The sequence below is a fragment of the Leishmania panamensis genome (genome assembly GCF_000755165.1).
Source record: "Leishmania panamensis strain MHOM/PA/94/PSC-1 chromosome 32 sequence".
NCBI classification, from domain to species: domain Eukaryota; phylum Euglenozoa; class Kinetoplastea; order Trypanosomatida; family Trypanosomatidae; genus Leishmania; species Leishmania panamensis.
The window spans coordinates 532,543-551,803 of NC_025879.1; the positions used below are offsets into that span (position 1 = coordinate 532,543).

At 57.8% G+C, this 19,261-nt stretch overlaps 6 protein-coding genes across 6 annotated transcripts; all 6 read right to left on the reverse strand.

Annotated features, from left to right (window-relative positions):
- Window positions 1-707: 707 nt before the first annotated feature.
- LPMP_321480 (DEAD/DEAH box helicase-like protein, putative) lies at window positions 708-5,744 on the reverse strand (the record flags this gene model as incomplete). The annotated part of the gene is made up of 1 exon (XM_010703532.1): window positions 708-5,744. The coding sequence occupies one exon, from the start codon at window positions 5,742-5,744 to the stop codon at window positions 708-710; it is 5,037 nt and encodes a 1,678-aa protein (XP_010701834.1).
- A 796-nt stretch (window positions 5,745-6,540) lies between these two features.
- LPMP_321490 (hypothetical protein) lies at window positions 6,541-7,773 on the reverse strand (the record flags this gene model as incomplete). The annotated part of the gene is made up of 1 exon (XM_010703533.1): window positions 6,541-7,773. The coding sequence occupies one exon, from the start codon at window positions 7,771-7,773 to the stop codon at window positions 6,541-6,543; it is 1,233 nt and encodes a 410-aa protein (XP_010701835.1).
- Window positions 7,774-8,399: 626 nt separating this feature from the next.
- Window positions 8,400-10,463, reverse strand: LPMP_321500 (hypothetical protein; the record flags this gene model as incomplete). Its single annotated transcript, XM_010703534.1, has 1 exon — window positions 8,400-10,463. The coding sequence occupies one exon, from the start codon at window positions 10,461-10,463 to the stop codon at window positions 8,400-8,402; it is 2,064 nt and encodes a 687-aa protein (XP_010701836.1).
- A 1,771-nt stretch (window positions 10,464-12,234) lies between these two features.
- On the reverse strand, window positions 12,235-15,516 carry LPMP_321510 (hypothetical protein; the record flags this gene model as incomplete). The annotated part of the gene is made up of 1 exon (XM_010703535.1): window positions 12,235-15,516. The coding sequence occupies one exon, from the start codon at window positions 15,514-15,516 to the stop codon at window positions 12,235-12,237; it is 3,282 nt and encodes a 1,093-aa protein (XP_010701837.1).
- Window positions 15,517-17,264: 1,748 nt separating this feature from the next.
- Window positions 17,265-17,708, reverse strand: LPMP_321520 (hypothetical protein; the record flags this gene model as incomplete). Its single annotated transcript, XM_010703536.1, has 1 exon — window positions 17,265-17,708. One exon carries the CDS (start codon window positions 17,706-17,708, stop codon window positions 17,265-17,267), a length of 444 nt encoding a protein of 147 aa, XP_010701838.1.
- A 788-nt stretch (window positions 17,709-18,496) lies between these two features.
- On the reverse strand, window positions 18,497-18,982 carry LPMP_321530 (hypothetical protein; the record flags this gene model as incomplete). Its single annotated transcript, XM_010703537.1, has 1 exon — window positions 18,497-18,982. The coding sequence occupies one exon, from the start codon at window positions 18,980-18,982 to the stop codon at window positions 18,497-18,499; it is 486 nt and encodes a 161-aa protein (XP_010701839.1).
- Between the last annotated feature and the right edge of the window lie 279 nt (window positions 18,983-19,261).

Below are 19,261 nucleotides of genomic sequence, written 5' to 3' on the forward strand. Positions count from 1 at the left end.
AAGGTGCAGAAAACAGATATGCGTAGGGGCGCCTCTGTCTGCTAGCGAGCAGGTGCAACTGCCGGTGTGGCTTCTGTGCTTGCCCGCGTGGGTGAGTGTACCGTAGGATTCGCGTTGTCGCACACAACGTGACGGACGGCAACGAAAAGCTCTAGCGGTGAGGCAATGAATGAGAGGAAGGAGCGGGTAGAAGAAAGGCTAACAGTCACGAACAATGGGGGAGGAGAGAGGGGGAGGACGTGCTGCTGCCCCACGAAGGAAAAGAAAGCAAGATACGTAGGCATAGTTCGATTGTGTGCGGGTGGGAGGAGGGGGGCGTGTCCTTCTCTTTCTCTCGTCTGCTTTGGGAGAGGAAAGAGGCCGGTGTAGCTCAAAAACTTATCGGCTGCGTGGCCGCCCATCCGGCAAGCAAACCAATGCAGGAAAGTCTCTTCTGTTTTCTTTTCTTCGGCGCCGATGTCCGCCTCCCCTACAGACCCGAGTGCCCGTCGAATCATCCTCTTTGTACTACGGACCTCACGTCTCTCTGTGACCACACGAGTGAGCAGGGCGAGAGAGACAGAGAGAGAAAAAAAATAGCAGGAATGGCAGCAGCGGCTGAAGCAGCAGAAAGAGCGCACAGGCAGCAGCCCCGTAGAGACACGCAGCACTAAGAGACAAAACAAAACAACACAGACAACCATATCAAACCAGAAAGACAGTTAGTATCACTGCCACCAGGACTGAACCACCATGGAGGACCGTCGACGAACCTGCGGGGCGAAGTCGCCACTGCCGCTGGTGGGCACTGACGCGAGTCTTCCCACCGACGCGTTTGCACGGTACACAAATCTGTCCGAGGGGGATGTTGTCGCATGAAGATCGCTGCTCATCACGGCCACATGTGGCGGCTGGTGTAGTTGGGTTATTGGCGCCCGCATCGACGGGGGTGCTGGCCCGGGTTGTATAGGCGCGGATGGATGCCACGCAAGAGGGGCGTAAACCGCCGATAGCGGTAGACGATGCCAGGGTGGTGTTTTCGAAGGGGGGTAGGGATCCGAGGGAGAAGGTGGATGCAGCTGCGATACACTGGGCTCCTGGGAAGGCGGGTAGCTTGGCAGCTGGGATCGCGTCTGCCACATCTGCTGAGGCTCTGAGGCGAATTGAATTGGCGGTTGAGGTGCAAAGAATGACGGCAGGTGCTGCAGCCCCAATCGCGACGCTGGAGGGGCACCAGCGTGCTCCCACTGAGCTGGGAAATATCCAACGCCGTTCAGCTGTGTCTGAGTCGACTCGTAGTGGCCTAGTCGAGTCCTCATGGGAGGCATGGAATAGGGGTACTGATGCGGTGGCGCAGGAGCACCATGTACCCAGCTCGGGTCCTGCACACAATTGGGCCGCCACCACTCACCCTGCATACCAGTGACAGCGTAGCGCATGTCTGAGGGTACCTGGCGAAAGTCGAGTGGGTAGTACAAGGCCTCCTGCTGCCCCAGTACGTTGCTCCGTTGATCCGTGCTACTGTGGGCATCACCTCTCCGCGGGTGAAAAGAAGCGTGTGGTGACGCTACGCGTACCACGAAGCGACTGGATGAAAGTGGCGTTCGTGCCACCATCGAATGCAGCCCCTGCCTGCTCCACGGAGTCGTGCAGCTTACAGGTTGTGGGCTGAGGTCCTCAGCTGACGTTGTGACATAGGGGGGTATGTCACAATAGCTCTGAGAGTGCTTTGGCATCAAAGGAGTCACCTGGGGAGTAGGGTATGGCATCTCTCTTTGCAAGGTTGGAAAACAGGCGCGGAGGGAGGCACCGGCAGTGTCGGGAGGTCGGGACGCTGGAGGCGAGGTGCACGGCTGTAGACGAACTTGAGTCGGCCCCTGGTGCACCGCGGATGACGTTGATGCGACGAGGTCCTCCGTGGTTCCGATCCGCAACGATGGCGATTCCATCACAGATTTAGACGGGAAGTCTCTGAGGTGCTGCGGAGTGCTCTTGTCAAGCAAGGGTACCTCTAAGAGCGCCGCCTGGCCGGCATGATGCTCAGGCGAGGAATGCGCAGAGTCGAGAGACGATCCAGCCGCAGCAGGGCGCTCTTGGGACGGCTTAGCTGTCGCCGCACCGGTGGAGGCATTAACATCTGCGTTACGCAGCTTTGACACATCTGGAACTGATGGCACGGAGGTGGCGCTGGCCGTTGCGGAGAGCGGTAGTGTCGCGGCAACGATGTCATGTCTGTCTCGTCCTTCTTTGCTCGGAGTCTCTTGCCCGTCCCGTGCGGTGATGCATACATCGTTGCCGCTACGAGTGCGTTTGCGCGACGCTAGTGGTTGTCGGGGACCTGTACGATGAGGCTGCATTGTTTCTCCCACGCCCGTGACGTACTTGAGATCCTCCAACAGCTCGTTGAACGTGGTGCGGGCCTCAATGGCCACTTGCACGGACAGTTCTGTCTGCGGGGCGCTCCTGTGAGGAAGAAGCGCAATGCCCTTTGGCGCGGGAATTGGCACGGAAGCGTTGAGCGCGGGCCTCTGCGCTACGCCTTGGATCCCCTCGCCGTCAGCACCGTCACGATCGGAGGCGAGTACTTCATCCCACACCGTCACGGTGTCCATCCCCACGACGTGCAGTACCAGGCACCGGGCTTCGATATGTCTGCCTCTGCCGCCACCCCGGCTTGTATTCCTCGAAGATGGAGGACAGACAAAGGAAAAGCAGCGTGTCCCCGGACAGCAACCAGGTGCTGCCGCTGCCAACGCTGTACTCTGTGCGGCGCTAGGTGACACAAGGGTAGAGAGCGGCACAAATCTTTTCAACAGTACGCGATCCTCGCTAGGGATTCCGACAAGCAGAAGCACGCGTGCTGAGTCCAGCGCAGCCATGCCGCTGAGCAGCTGTGGTTGCCCGTGTGGAGTCCGTGAAGAAGCAGCCACCAAAGACTGCCTCCGCTCTGCGTCGAGGACATTTTCGTCAGGTGCCGCCTCTGCGTATTGAGACAACGTCAGCTTCACAACTCCGCTCACAATACGGTGTCGCTCGTGTATGCCGTCCGCCTCTGCCGCTGAAGCAGTAGAGCTGAGGTCCAGGGATATCCTTGGCAGACGTCGTACCTCACTCAGTACCTGCGAGCCAAAGGGCGGCAATCGACTGCAAAGAACCTCCAGCTGACGCGCGTCAACACTGCCAAGGCTTTCAAAGGCGCGATACCCACATCGCAGCAGGGTCTTTGCCACAGAGTCGCTGACATGCTTGAGCTGGCGCAGCACGAGCCCGTCTGGCCACACACGGCGCTCGATGCAGCGAGCCAGCACGTTTGCATGCACGGCTAAACTGTAGGAGGTAGTGGCAGCCCACGCGTACTCCTCCAGAAAGCGCGACACGCGAGGCACCACCGCCCACAGGCGCAGAGAGTCGTTCCGCAAGGACACCTCCGCGAAGGAAAGAAGCTCGACGTGGGCCTGAATTAGCACATAGGCCTTCTGCCAGTCCTCCCGGACCTCCCGTCCGCCGCGGCGTCCGCTGTGTAACGGGTACTTCACACTCTTGTTCAGTTCGTTCAGTGGACCGCGGTCACCCTGACGGAGGCGAACCTCAACAAGCTCCTGGCAGTTGCAAAGCAGCTGGAGAACCTCCCGGAGGTTGAAGGGCATCATCTGCCTCTTCGACGAGCACGTGGGGGCATCTGTCGCACTGCTCTGCGGCTGCATACCTTCTGGGGAAGTGTGCATCTTCGCGCTCGAATGTTCTGCCACCTCTTCGACACTCATAGCAACGGCCTGTGCCGTTGTCTTTTCTCTAACGTCCACTGCGCCGGGACACGCATCCGGGCCAGAGTCCTCCTCGGGTGCGTCGCCATTCGTACTCGGCGCGCCACGGTCCCTCAACTTCGAGTTTAGCGTACAAACCGTGTCAAACAGGATGTACATGCGAGACATCGCCCTTCCTAAGCGCGTCGCCTCAAAGACTGCAGAAGGGTTCTTAACCGCCTCCATGTCGCTTGCGGCAACTGACGTGGCCGTCTCTCTCGCCGAGGAGAGCACCAGGGCGTTGGTGTGACTCAGACGCACGCAGCCTTCCTCCATGAGTACGCGCAGCACGCGCTCCATCAACGCTTCCACGAATGCCTCCGCGTTGAACTCCAGCTCTTCGGCTCGGTTAACGAACTTTAGCCCGTAGTGCGCGGGGCACTTGCGGAGGCGGATCCAGAAGAACGTCGTCTTGACCCACTCCATGGCGGAGGGAAAGCTGTATATCGTGCGCAACGCCACCTCGGCGTTGACGTGCTCGATCATGTGGCGGTGCAGGTGACTCTCGACACAAGTTAGCGCCACTGCGCCACTCGCGAGCGTCTCATAGAGGTGCACACTGCGCTGCATGGTGAGCACCAGCGCCATGCCATGCGTGTCAAAGCCAGGCCGACCGGCACGCCCGCACATCTGCATCACCTCCGAGACAGGCATGTCCTGGCACTGCCCACTGGAGAAAAAAGTAGTCCCCTTGATAAGCACGAGGTGCGCCGGCAAGTTCACGCCCAAGGCGAGGGTGGTGGTGGTGCATATGACGGCGATGTACTGCTCACGGAACATTCTCTCGACGAGCTGCCGATCCTCCATTGTCATGGCGGCGTGGTGAAAGCCGACGCCCATCATCAGGCAGCTGCGCAGCTGCTTGTCACTCGCTAGCTGCGCCATCTGCTGAGCTTCTGCGGAAGGTTGCAGCTGCGCGAGCCGCCCCTGGCGAGTCGCGGCTTCGCGGATGTCTTCAACGATGCGCTGCGCTGAGCTTGCCGTCTCCTTCCGCGAGGCACAGAACACAAGCGTCGGCCTTCCTTGGCTGAACTGCTGCATGAGGGCGAATATCTTGAAGGAGAGGAAGCGATGGAAAGCAAACGGGTTTGGCGAGTCGTGCGCATAGCCGATGACGCGTATTGTCAGCGGAACCGGGCGGTCACTAGGAGCAAAGGTAAACGTCATCTCTGGGGACACGTGCAGCCACTCGGCCAGGTCGCGACTGTTGGGCAGCGTGCCACTGATTGCAATGATGCGTGTTACCGTCGCCTCTGCTGCTGAGCGTTGATGCATGGAAGTCGAAGATGCTTGAATTATTTTGACGCGGCTCACGATAGCTTCCATGGCGGCGCCGCGCTCCTCCTGCACCGTGTGCACCTCGTCCAATAGCAGGAGACCGACTGAGTTCACAATCGCCATGACCTCCTTCTCTTTCCAGCGCCGCGTGATGCTGTCCCACCGCTCCGGCGTGGTGACGAGAATGTCAGCCTGTGAGACGCAGCCCATGTTCGCCAATGCATCGCTGCCTCGACCATCGCCGCCAGTGGTCGTCGTGGGTCCCAAACGCTCCAGCCGGTTTACCTGTTGCTGCTGCTGGTCTCCTGTTTCAATGACAACCGTCAAGGACGGGAATTGAGCACGCCACTGCTCGTACTTCTCGTTCGCGAGCGCCTTGATAGGACAGATGTACACCGCCTTACGCTTGCGCTGCAGCAGCGGTCTAGCAAGGTTGCAGGTCTCGTCGTCCTTGTGTGTCACCCGCGCGTGGGCGCCACGTTCGGGGACAAGAACGCTGCGAAAGAGACGCAGCATTGCCACCTCCAGCAACATGGTCTTCCCGCTACCAGTTGGCGCGGCCACAAGGCAGTTGAGATCGTTCGTAAAGAGGGCTGGGATGACTGCCTCCTGCACCTTAGTGAAACGGTGGTGCGGCAAGAAATCAAGGAGTTCACCAAGGCACTTCGTGGCGGGAGTACACATGGCCAACAGCGATACACTCACACACACACACACACACATACTCGTGCCCAAGCAATCTGCACGTGGTACCGCTGAGGGAGTAAGTTGATGCCGACGCTGAAAAGTGGCGTGTGTATGCGCTGAATCCATAAAACCAAGCGTCTACAGAAGTGAGACAGAGAGGAGATGCGCAAGCAAGGAACGAAAGGTGTGTAAGAGGGGTGTCGAGGTGCATCACCTAAGCTGGGAACAGAGGTAGATGTGGGGCGAAGGTACAATCGCCTCGTGCAGCACCAATGTGCGTGATGGACATCCATCTTGCTAAGAGAAACGGTGACAGTGGAGGAACAGCATGAAGACAAGAAGGCAGGAGGAGGACTGAGAGCTGAGTGATACCGAGGAGCCACGTTACAGCTAAGCCACTGGTGCACAACAGATTCAGTAGTCGTACGAAGGAAACGTCCCGCCCCCCCCCCTCCCATCCTCCTTCCATCTTGCGCGGAGACGCCGCTCATTTTTTCCTGTCGCCCCCTCTTCAGCTTTTTTCCCGCCCCCCCTCTCCCCTTTGGTGGTGGTCGTCGTCGTCGAAGTGCCACAGTAAAGTTGGTTACGCACGCCTGGATACTCGTTGTCTCCTCAACTACAGTCCACGGGCGGCTGCACACATACAAAAACAAGCCGCTCACAAACGAGGCGACGCAATCGCACGGGCAGATGTATAAGAGCGGCCACAGAATTATAAGTTCGGGGTGCACTTTCTCCAGACACACCCGGGGAAGGAGGGAGGGGGAACGGAAGGGCCTGATAAGCTCGCTCGTCAAAGAGGCTCCTCGGGAAAGAAGACAACGGAGCAGCCGCGCGCGTCATCGTAATTTTGCGTGGCATTGAAGACCGTCAACATCGACCCGGAGACCCATCCACGCTGACTCTCTCCTGGGTTCCTCTCGAGCAGAGGAAAAAGACGAGTGTAGCGGAGATTCTCAAGGATCGCTATGCCGCACCGCAGCAGCGTATGATGGCTGTGCCTCATGGGCAGCACGGTGTGCGGCGGATCGACAGAAGGGCTGTCGATGCCTACCAGTACCAAGTGAGGGAAGGCGCAATGCAGATAAGCCACTGCTTCGGGTTCCAAAAACGCGTACGAGTTCCACGGAGACTCAGACGACGTCGGAGCACTAGCACTGTTGGTCACGGTTACGTCCACCCATGGTAGGGCCGCATCGTCCAGCGGAAGGAGACCGCGAAGAGGTCGCGTCAATGTCTCGCTAGTGCTTCCCCTGGTAGCGCCAGTTACCGTTGAGTTACACGTGATCAACAGCAGGCGCCACATTGGGCGGGACCCATCTCGAAAGGCTACAGGTAGTTTCGCTCGAGCCTTTTCCAGCACCTCCACCGTGACCGCCACAGGGGCATTAGGAGCTAATGATTGCTGACATTCACGCAGCTCCGCCGCGACATCCAGTACTACGGCGTCGCCGCTGTAGTGCGCATCGTCGTAGTTGCGGTGAGATAGACTGCGGCAGAAGTGGTGTGGGCCATCGGCGTGTGTGCCGGCGTGCGAGCTTGTCATGGTGAGAATGCGGTTCGCGACAAAGCACGGATCCTCGGGAGAGCTGGACAAGTTTTCGTACTGTGAGACGCGCTGCACCGTCGGGTAACGCTGGCGCAGAAATCGAACAAACACGACCGACACGACGGCACTCATCACGAGGCGCAGCAGGCGGTGCGTCCACCGTCGCCAAAGGGCCTGCCGTGCGACAGCTGCCCGGCTACCCTGCAGAGTGAGGATGAGCGTCACAAGCGCACCAAAGGCGGAACTAGCGGCGGCGGTGGTCGTGACCGAGGGGATGTAGACTAGCTGAGTGAGGATGTCGTTGGTGCGCAGTACCTGAAAGGGAGAAAGCGAGGGCGCGACGTGCTGCATGTCATCAAGAGACATGGTCAGGTCAACGCCACCAGCGAGGCTGACAGGCGCCGATTCCTTTGCCTCGCGCTTCCACTCTCGCACCTTGCGATTTGCCTCATCCAACTCCGTAAACTCCGCCGCCATGTGAGGTGCGACGCGGTAGTCACCAAGTCAGTATGTGGGAAACACCAATGTCACTGCGAGGTGGTGCAGAAAGGAGGGGGAGTCGACACAATGTGAATGACGCTCAGCTTGCATACAATCGGCTGCGCAGATAAGCCGACTCCAGTGACTTCGAAGACTAAGTCTGTACTTTGGCAGCATCCACCTTAGAGTTTCCCACACCACCGAAAGCGAAGTACGGAGCAAGAAGATGGAGCGACAACGTGGAGCACGGCAGCAGAGGAAATGAGATATTGGGGTAAGGTCGAAGAAGCTGCCGTAGGAACAGAGCGTACCTCTGGCGTCCTCCTCGACGCACCTCCTCCTGGTGCGTCCAGATCGTGCCACTGCATGCACGGCCCCAACAGTGAACACTACAGAAGACCAAAAGGCCCTCTTAATTGAGCGATGAAGAGAGAACAAGAGAGAGAGAGCATCAGAGTCTCTTGATACTTAGAGGTTCCCGCGAGACATGTATCCTCAAGGAAGACAAGAGATGCACTCCTTCTGTAGGAAGTGCCAACACGTGTGAGCTGGCACAGCTTACCCGTGCACAAGCAGACACTGACGTACACTGGCTCAGCTACGCGCACAAGTCATCACGGCGTCTATTCAACATGGTTGTGATGCCTGAGAACACAGAGCGCATTGGCTGTCTTTCTGTGATGGGCGGCAGTTTCCATAAAGTCAAAGATTCCCTGCTCTGAGCACGACGCACCGACGGCATGCATTGTCATCACCACGCGTTCCGCTGCCTCGAAGCTGCAGTGGCGACTCACACCGAGTACGAGGTCATAGGTAGAGGGGCCGAGAGCGACACCTTTTGCATGCGCCCGCTCCACCCAGAAAAGAGCACTGGCCCACTGCCCCGCGTGCACGCACGATTCAACACACAGCTTCGCCTCCTTTGCCGTCATAGCCGCCCGCTGATTGCTGAGATAGATGGCCATTGACGTGGCCGCCGTCGCCCACTGTCCTTGGCGAGCCACGTGCGTTGCAAGACTTGATACGACGTTGAAGCACTTGCGCCGCAGCATCACAGAAAGGAACTGCGTAGCGAGTCCCCAGGAGGCGTGCTGCTCGGTAATGGTGCGCGCCAACACGGCTGCATCAAGCTGGGATTGAAGAGGCATATGATGCAGGAGGCAGGTCAGCTCCACCACTCGCCCACTCGCCAACCTCATGAGTTCAGAACACACAGACGCGGCGTTTGCTGGAGACGCTGGGGCAACCGATTCGTGTTTTGACGCGTCGGCAGAGGCCGCTTTCCCTGCCGGTCCCTCCCTCCCATCCAAGGGCCCTGCGCAGAGCTTCAGCAGCGTATTCATGTTCATAGCCGATGGCCGCAGTCGGTAGAGGTGAATGGCCAGGCCAGCGACATCGGCAGGGGCGCCCTCGGTGCACTGAATGCTCCTCTGTGCCAGTACCCACTTTGTGACTTCCTCTGGCACCGTTGATCCGCTGATGCTGCTTGTAATGTCGTCAAGATATCTCCAGGCAAGCTCTTGACCTTTTCGGAGACCGAGACACTTGAGCAGCACTTCCGGCGCTGCTTTCGGGTCGTTTACCAGCATATCCGCCACGTAGGCGTCCGCGCTAGCAGGATCGCGTGCGACAACCAGTGGAATAATGACGTGATACAGGTAGTGCAGCTGTAGCGGTGCCGGCGCCGCCACGACTCCGGCCTCGCAGAGCAGCGAGGAGGAGGCCAGCACGCGTCGCAGTGTACGTTGCGAAGCTACTTGCTGCCTGCGTTGTGCTGCCATGTAGGCATGGTAGAGCGCTATGGCTTGCTTGTAGTCGAAGCGTGCCGTGGTGGTGAGACAGCAAGCGTACACCGCTGGGGTCCAATGCGGCTTGAAAGGCTGGAGCACGTGGCACAGCTCTAGGCTGAGCTGTTCGTCGTTCCGGCAGGCGTAAAAGAGCGCCACTAGGATTTCGTCCGAGACAAGCATGTCTTCGCCAAAGCGGAAGTAGTAAATGAGGGCCACGTCCGGGTGAGAAGTGTTCAGCAGCGTGCGAAGCGCACACTCCACATTGTGCTGGTTGAGATAGCGCAGCTGTTGCCCTGCCTGATGAATGCCGCAGCTAACGTGAATGACTGCCTCCCACAACGCCTCCCGCTCCATCTTGGAGAAGAGCGACTGCACCTCAGCGACCGAGTAGCTCGAGATGCACTCTTTAACATCTTCCTCGGGGGCTGTGGCAAGCAAGGATACGTGAGGGCGCCGCTTGTGAAAGTTGTAGTGGCGGTGCGGCACTTGAGGCAGTTGGTGCACCGCCGGAGTTTCACAGAACTGCGCGTAAATACTCTCCTTGACACACAGCGGCACCGAGGCGGTCACGTCACTTCTATCAGCAGCGCGGGTGGCGCTTAACGTAGTTGAAACCAAAGGGTTGGGGTCTGTTTCCACTCGCGTGGCATAGTTCTGCAAGGACAGCGGGTGGGTCGCCTCCGTCTGCAGGTCGAAGCCCTTGAGTAGCAATGTTGGGGTGCCGCCTTGAGCAGCTCCCGCTGCTGCGGCACGGCGTGCAGCTTCTTGACGGTCATCTGTGAGGTACTTAACTGCCACGTAGACGCCAGACTCCACTACATCAGACCGCTTCGCCCACAGCAGTGCCGTTGTCGAGGCCAGTAAAAAGAGAATGTCATCTACACCAAAGAACGGCATCGCGCATTCAATTACGTGGTCGTTCCCCCCCCCCTCCCCCCTCTTTGTGGAGCTTTATCTTGATTATGTAACAACGCAAGTCCAGGAACTGACCAGTGGTGGTGTATCGGCACCCCGAACCCCCTTTCCCTCTTACCACCCAGCGTGTGGAACGCCTCTGGTGCCAGAGGGCGTCGTAAGGCCTCCGCGTGTGCAGGAAACACTGCACAAACAGAGAAGTCGAAGTGGGGAGACGCTCTTCGACACTCTCAAAGCGCCATGCGGCGGCGCTGCGAAAAAGAATGAGACGTGCAGTCTGGGATGAAAGCGAAGCGAGGAGGGCGTGCAGTCCCAGCTCCCTCCCCCCCCCCCCCCCCACACACACACACACACCGCACCACCACGAGGAAACCAATAAAAGCCCCGTCCGTGCCGTTACAGAGATACCTTGCGAAAGGGTCTCTGGTTCATTACCCCAAAGCAACAGCCACAGAAAGAAAGTCAGCAAGACGAAGGGCGAATGAAAAAGAGAGAACCACGCGTATGACGACGGGGATAAGATGCGTGATGCAAAGTGGACATCCACCGCCAAGAAAGTCCCCGCTGAGGTAGCGTACTAGTGGCGTCCACCCGCGCCCTGCCTACATGTAAATGCGGGCGAGATGCACACAGGAGGAACATTGAATGCCTTTCTGCCTTGCCGATATCTTCTCAGAAAGATAGCAAGGGGCCGACACGTGCAAGAAGACCCATGAGAACGATCTCCGCGACACCGCCAACGTTTTCCATTGTTAATCGGCAACAGGTGTGCTGTCCTTCTCACTCAGCTGCGTTGGTTAGTATTTCGTCGTTGCTTCTCCAAAGAACGTCGAGGAAAATGAACAATAAAGACTCACAGGCGCACTCACGCACCCGGACGTATCTACGACTCGACGAGAACGAGACGATTGAAGAGAGGGGACAGTAGGGCCATTGAGGCTGGGCAGCGACCAAGTGCAACAACGGGGTAGGGGTGCGCTACGGCACCCTGTCAGAAATCTTAGGCTTGTACCAACAAGCGTACCAGCGAGAAAGGTAGCGTGAGGGGGGTAGGGGGAGGAAAGCAAGTGAGCACTGAGGTAACCACAAACAGAGAGAGAAAGGGGGGAGCACAGCTGAAAGGCGACCGAGAACCGTCCAGCAGTCTAATGAAGCGCCTCCCATAAAGCGAAGTAGCCCGATATACCTCAGAGCACTCGCACCCGACTTGCATTTCCACGCGAGCCCCGTACGTCTCGAAAAATTGATATACACATACGGGGCTCGCGTGGAAATGCAAGTCGGGTGCGAGTGCTCTGAGGGACAATGACCTTGGCGAGGGAGACGAGAGTAACGCACAATCGCAGGCGAAGAAAGAACGGCGGCGACAAGAAGAGGTAGAAACATAACGAAAAGAGCCAAGACGCAAGAGCAAGAGGAAGCACGAAAGATCTTCGAAGAGAGTCGTTCTACATGCACCGGAACAGTGACAGACGATAGAAGGAAGCATAAAAACAGTCGCCATGTACCACCACCAAAGGAGCTAGCGGCCCTCAGCACACAACAAAGGAAAGCCCTAGCTGGAGAAACGAACGGGAGAAACAGCTGAGATGGACGAACTCCTCAACGTGCCCTCTCCCTTTCCCGGCATGCACTTCGTGGGAGAGAAGAGACGAAAGCGCAGACACACACAAAAAAAGCAGCGCACGCACACAGAGGCACTCAAACATAAGCACACACGCACGCGCTCAAAGCCGTCGTGAATGCCGCCGCTTCAGTGCACAAGGTGAGGGATCTCTATCATGCGAACTGTTCCAATGTGCCCGCCGAACGTGGCCTGAGGGTAGGATGGCCGCGCTGCGTTCCAATGAGGTACCTCACCGGCGTCTAACTGCTTTCCGCGTGCGTCGTGCACTGTCAGCTTCGCGTGTCCGCTGCTAGCGTTCACGGCAACGCGCAAGTACACCACCTGCCCCATCATACCAACTGGTACAATCCACAAATGGGAGAGGTCGTTCGTGCTGCCCTGTTCCCACGCGTCAATCGTGCTGCCGACACCGACGCCGAGGCCAACCCAATCACCAGGATTCTCGACTCGGATGGCCCACTGCACGTAGCGTGGTGGCCGCCGTTTTGCGTGTGGTGTGCCAAAGCTGCTTAGCAAGTCGTGAAGAGCAAAGTCAAACAGAGAAGTGCCGGTACTGTTCGGCACCGACACAGAGTCCGTGGCAAACCGTGTCGGTGATGTAGCCCTCGCAGCATATCGCGTGTGGAGAGAAGCGGATGCGCCGCTCGTATACTCTCGCCGCGCTACAGGACCAGAAAGGACAGGTCTGGGTGAAGTGGTAGAGGAAGCAAAGCGAGTACTGCGACGCAACGACTTGGCGGAGGCCGGAGCAGAAGTGGCACCGGTCCAGCTTGAATGCCAGCGGTCTTCGTTCTCGATGTTCACTGCATCCTCCATCAGCCGCCGGCCATTGTGAGGCTTTGAGTGTGTCAGAAGTCGACTCTCCATACGGGATTCCCCACCTACCCCTCCTGAAGAGGCCAGCTGCGGACTGAGCGCCAGCACTTGCGACATGACCCCCTCTAAGTTCGGCACAAGACCGGCGCTCATCGGGGGCAACTTCAGCGAGGCACGCGTAAAGCGCGAAGGCAAATCTGAGGCTGCGCTCAAGCCCTCAGCGATGGTTGCGATTTGCATTGAAAAGAGCGGCTTCGACGGGTCAGTGCGGACGTGTTCTGTGGCGGCGCGCAGCAACTCCACCTTCTCATCCGTGATGAGGATTTCGCGGGCGACGTTCGTCAGCGCGTAGGCAAACTCTGCCTCGCACGACTCCGTATACTCCTTTCTTTTTGCTTCCAGCGCCTCGATAAGGAGGTCAAACTGGTGATGGATGGCCTGCTTTTTGCTCTCACACAGCTCCCGCACCCGCTGGTGCTGCACGACCCACCGCTTTGACGACTGCTGTACCTCCTCGAGCTGAATCGACATCTTCTGTTCAATGGTGCGCCGCGAATCGACGTTGCCAAGGACGTCAGGGATCACCACAAAGTTTTCGACGGAAATTCCATTGCGCGACGCGCAGAGGACACAGACAAGCTCCTTTGAGCACCGATCGAAGAGCTGCAGCTCGCGCTTATGAATAGGACACTGCGGCTCCGACTGCGGTGAGGTGTACGGCACCCAGTGCACGTTCAGCGCCGCGATGGGCACCACATAGTGCTCGGGGTTTCTAAAGAGAATGGCAGAGTTACTGATCATGAAGCAGCTGTTGACATTCCCGTTGCTTTCGAGCAGGTGCCGTGCGTCGAGCTCGGTGTCAGCGAACACCATGTTGCCGGGGGCGGCTTCGTAGAGAATAATTGGCGTACTTACGGCACCCTCGACGACGTTATCGGCATCAGAGAGGCTCCTGAGCCTCTCACCGTCAGTGTTGCGCAGCCGCAGCTGCGGATAGAAGTAGGGGTTCGGCATCACGCCTTTTGTTGCGACATAGATGGAGTTGCTGTTGCGCAGTCCGATGGCTGCAGCACGGTCTGCCTTGAACGCTCGAATACGGCTGATCCTCTGCACCTTACCATAATACTGCTGAGGGCAAAGAATGGACAAGAAGTTCTCCGCTATTCGATCACGAGAGATGGACGTGAGGGCCTGCGGGGTAAAGGCATCTTTTCTCAGCTGATCCATGACTACCTTCTCTGGAGTATCGACGTGGTCACTGTTACCACTTGCTACCGCTCGCTGCGATGGCGAACGGCGTAGCGTGCCGTCCACCACTGGAGGCGAGGTACTCATCGAAGCACCAGGCCCGCTGTATGACTGTAGCGATGCTGAGCGCCTCGAGGCGTGGCCCGTCTCGCTAGATCGAGACCGGTGGTGCCGATGTCGATGCTCGCGTCTTTCCTTGTGCGACGGCTTGTCGTCATCCACCGTGTCCTGCGGCGGCGCACGGTGGCTTCTCCGCTTATTCTTTCGTGATCCTTTGCTGCTCTCCTTTAAGCCGTGCTTGTGCAACCGCTGCTTCAACTCCTCAGAAGCAGCAGCCTCCCCGGCAGACAACGAGGAGAACGGAGATGCCGCCGCTCTGGGCGTGGCGCTGCCCTCTGTAGCCTTCAGCGGTGGGAGTGCTGTGACTTCGTCAGGGTCTTCGCGGAGGTCGAACGAGGAGGATGACGAAGATGAGGTGCCAGGGATCACCTCTGCCGCAGCACTAGCGCGCGGTATTTGTGGTGGAATCGACGGTGTCATCTCCTCAAACTGGATCTCATCGTCACGGGAGCCACCTGTGCCGTTCTCGTCATGGAAACTGATCTCATCGACTTGCGATCGCTGCATCCCAACTTGCCCATCGCTCCGATGTACCGCGGCAGCTGATGTCTCCTGGTGTTGCTCAGATTGTGCCCTGGCAGGCGTCTCGCTAACCTTCACTATAGTCCCACCGGGCCGCAATGGGGCGGGCTTTGGTAGCCCTGGGTGCAGCGGTGGGGATGCCTGTGGCCCAACAGCAAAACTCCCGTTCTGCGGAGGAATCAGGGGCACCGTGGTGCGCAGCGTCGGCGCCACCGCTGCCCCTCCTGAGCTCGACGAGTCGCCCATCGACTTGATCAGCATCTTTGGCGGCGACGCACTCGGGTGGCCGGGTAGAGTCCTAACAGCACTGACAGAGGCTCCACTGCGGGGCGGACTTACAAGCACCTTTACACCATTTGGTAAAATGCGAAAGACAGGCGGATTTGTGGGCGACACTGACCGCGACGGAGTCAGAGAAGGGTTTGTGGCGCCCTGTTGCGCTCCCTCAGGCGATATTGGTCGCAACCCTGGTGGTGGCAGTCCACTTATCAGCTTCGCTCCCGGCGGTAACATCTTAATTGGGGTCTTCGTCGGTATTCCCATTGAGTTCGGAGAGATGTTATCGCGTGACACCGACTTTGGCGTACTGTTCAGCGGAGGTGACGCTGCGCCTGCCGGGATGCTGTGCACCATCTTAAACCCCGGCGGTGGGGCGCCGGCTATGATCTTAGCCCCAGGGGGTGGCTGACCCATAATCTTCATCCTGGGGAACAGTGACGGACTTCCGCCAGGAGTTGGTGAAACAGAGCCACGTCGAGAAGCGTCGAGCGACCTGTCGCTGCCCGCCATGACCTTCACAACGGCGTTTGGCGGCGGGGCTTTGACGATCTTAGCCCCAGGTGGCAGTGCGCCCTTAATGACCATCCCCGGTGGCAGTGGACCTCCAGGCATGCCCGGTGGGCCGCCGCTGGGTGCCGGCACCGACTTTGGCCCTACAGCCATCGTCTCTGGCACCGCCCCCGCCACGTTTGTCTGCGGCGTGGAAATTGCCGGCGTCGTATTGACGTTTGTGGCCTCCCCGCTAGCCACCGTGCCTTCTGTCTTGCCAGTTCGCTTGTGTTTGTTCCGGAGATCCAGTTGAATGACCCCCTTCCTGATTCCCTTGAACATGGTGGCTGTGACTCTGGCTCAGAAAAAGATGCAAAGGCGCGCTACGCACAAAGAGGGCGGTATCCATGCGGATGGCTCAGGTGCACTGTGGATCGGTGGCGCGAGTGGGGGTGGGGGTGGGGGTCCAGCGAGGAATGCTCGCAGACAGAGGAACAAAGAAGAAAAGAGGAAGAAGGCTGTAGCAGACCGCCACCGGGGTGCTTAGATGAGAAGAGAGAAACGCGTTGCGGCAGTTGAACAGCAAACGTATACACCAGCGCGATTGGAATAATGACAGTGAAGCGGTTCTGCGCACACTTGCAGTAGCAGACCCCTTCATCAACTCTTCGCTTTCGAAGCTGAAAGGCACAGCAATCACCCCCTCCCCCAGAAAAATCACCGTGAGCAAGAAGAGGGGCTCCTTATCCAAAAGAAAGAGTGTGTCAATCTCGAGTTACCTCGTTCACCCTTGCCACCGATGCGGTGTACACCTGGGGCGTGACGAATAATAAGAGCCACACAGCGTGAGAGAGTGCGCCTCTGCGCAAATGACTCCTTCCACGTTGCGTGATGCGTGACACGATGATTGCTTTAATTCGTTTTGGGGGGAGAGGTGGGGAATGGGCCTTGAGGAAACCCACGTTTGCAGAGTCCACAGAGAAATCAAGTATAATGTGCCGACTCGGCCCTCGTGTTTCGCTACGGTTCACTCGTGAGGTACCTCTCGTCGTGGTCGTTTGTGGGTGCACTCTAGCGGCGAGGAGGCCGGGGGGGGGTTGGGAGAGGACATGCATGGAGAGGAGTGTGATATCGAGTTAACTTCTTTTGCTTTCGAAATGGAAGCGCAAGCGCAGGAGAGCGAACGCAAAGAACCCCCCCCTTCTCATCTGGTCCATCACCGGATAAAAGAATGGCCAACTTTGTGTCACGTAATCACAGGATTGACAGAGTGCCGGGAGAGCCGCGAGAGAAGAGAGTAGGAAAGGGCAGTAATAATGTCCTAGGTCGCTACCACACCGTCCCCTTGACGAATGACTCGAAGTTTGTGTTCCTTTCCGCATTCACATGCACATGAATCTTCCGCGCGACAGCCAATGGCCCAACGCGCGTTCTCATCAGCACCCCCACCCACGGGCATACAAGAGGGGGAGAGGAGAGGGACGAAACACCCACATCAAACACCACAGCTTAAAAGAGACGAAGAAGCCACAGACGCAGCACTGCCACACTCCGTAGCAGAAAAAAAAAGAAAAAGAGAGAGACTGCAGTGACTGGGAAGTAGCCGTGACGCAGGCCCAGACATTCGCCAGCGTCTGAGCACCCATGGACACCCATACATCCGCATCGGTGCATCTGTCGCCTCAACTGTCTTCCTCGTCCTCCAAGAGCGGCTCCTCCTCGAATTCACTAATTCCGTCAATGCGGGCCATGTGCTCGCTAAACAGGAGTTGACTCGTCGACGCATTTTTGGTCTGCGTGATGGTCTCCGCCATGCGTCCCATGGAGGCAATGTGCTGTGTTAGCGGGGTCTGCCGCTGCACGGCGAAGGCGCGAGCGGACTCGGCCCATGCACAGTGCTCCGTCAGGTGAGCAAGGTGAGTTTCGGCGAGGTTTTCCTTCGCAGCGGCATCGACGAGCAGCGGCATCGAACGGCGACCGTTGACGCGCATCATCTCTTCCTTCACAAAATCCAAGTCGAGCTTTTCTTTTGTCACCTGCGTCGCTGCCCACAGTGTGCCGTGGCTGCGCATCAGCTGATGAAACATCGTCGTCTGCGCCAAGCGCTTCGCGTAAATATCGTTCATATTTGCTTGTTGCTTCGTTTCTCTGTTGGAGGTGGTCTGAGGTTTCCCGGAGAGAGAAGAGTACAACTCAGCTGCGGAAACAACACAAAAAGAGAGAGAGACACACACGCACAGTTGATCTCTCTCCTCGCTTTACAACACGCAATGGCCGGTGGTGGTCAATTGCGGATATCTGAATACACCACAGCGCTTTCCGAAAAAATAAACGTGAGAACGACAAACGAAAACAACCCACGAAGCGATGCAGAGGAAGAGGAGAACAGACAGAGAGAAAAGGATCCAGTTTGCCAGCATGTGATCAGTAAAAGAAACGCGTACCGTGGAACGCTGCAAAACCCATCTGGCTACTATAGCAACCCCTCCAGAACCGTCCGCAAAAGCGTCCTCGACCGTTGCGAGGGTCCTTCTGTGCTGTGCTGCTTGGTTCACTGCAGGCGTTCTGCATTCCACCACCACCACCACTCCCCATACCCACGCCCATCCGTGCGTCGTCCTCCTCCTATTTGCGTTCTCGAAATCCGCTGCCAAAAAGGGGGCAGCTAACTATCTAAGCAGCGACACACACACAACTGATTTCACACAGAAGGGAAGAGAAAGAGAAAGCGATGAAACGAGAGAGTTACACGCACTTGTAAGTTCAATCCTCTTGGTGTCTCCCTCAACAAACAGAAAGAGAGAGAGAGCTGATTCAACAAGAAGACTACCCCACAGACCCACAAAGGAAGTTGCCTCACCACGAGTCCTCCAGCGCATGCCTGCAGCGGGAGTATCGAGAAAAAGGTCAGCCGTCACGCCTTGTGACCCGGTTCGGGCGAGGCCGCCGCCGGTATGCCCAGGTTATCCAGTTGAGCCACGCCAATATACGCAAAGCCGGCCTTGCGCAGCTCCTCCTCCGTCGCCTTTTCGTCTCTGGCATAGTCTGGCACGGGAGACACCGTAGTAGTGGACGATATCCTCATTGGGTCATCCTTCATGTATGCCAGAGAACGCATCTCCCAGTAGAAGACCATCACAAAAAAGAGGCTCGACAGCTTGAATAGCGACCAGCTCCAGTCCCGGTTGCAGCCAAAGAGGTCGAAAAATGGCACCTTTTCGCGAGACTCGAAGCGCATCTCCTGCCAGTGCGGCTTTTCGGGGTCGACCTGGGTAAGATCGCTGCTGTCGTACAACCGCGCGTCCACCATGTGCTTCCCTGCGGAGGCGGTGTCGACATACGGCTTTGGTGGGAGCGGCGTACGCTTTGTACGCCGCATCAGACGGCTTAGCCACTTCATTAATGCGAAAGGGGGCGGTGAGGAGGATTGAGGGGGAAAAAGTGTGAGGTAGAGCAACCGCAGTCAACGAGAAGCGGCTACTTCGACTACGGTAAAGGTAAAAATCTTGGGATGAGAGGGCCACACGATGCACAACGTTGTGGAATACAGTTTGCAACAGCACGACAGGAGTCTAGCAATGAGGTGCCTGCTACACAAATTGTGACCTTCCAGTGAATAACGTCAGCTCCTCGCTGTGAAGCGTCGCACGCAAGGCGGCGACTTCAACAAGAAGAACAA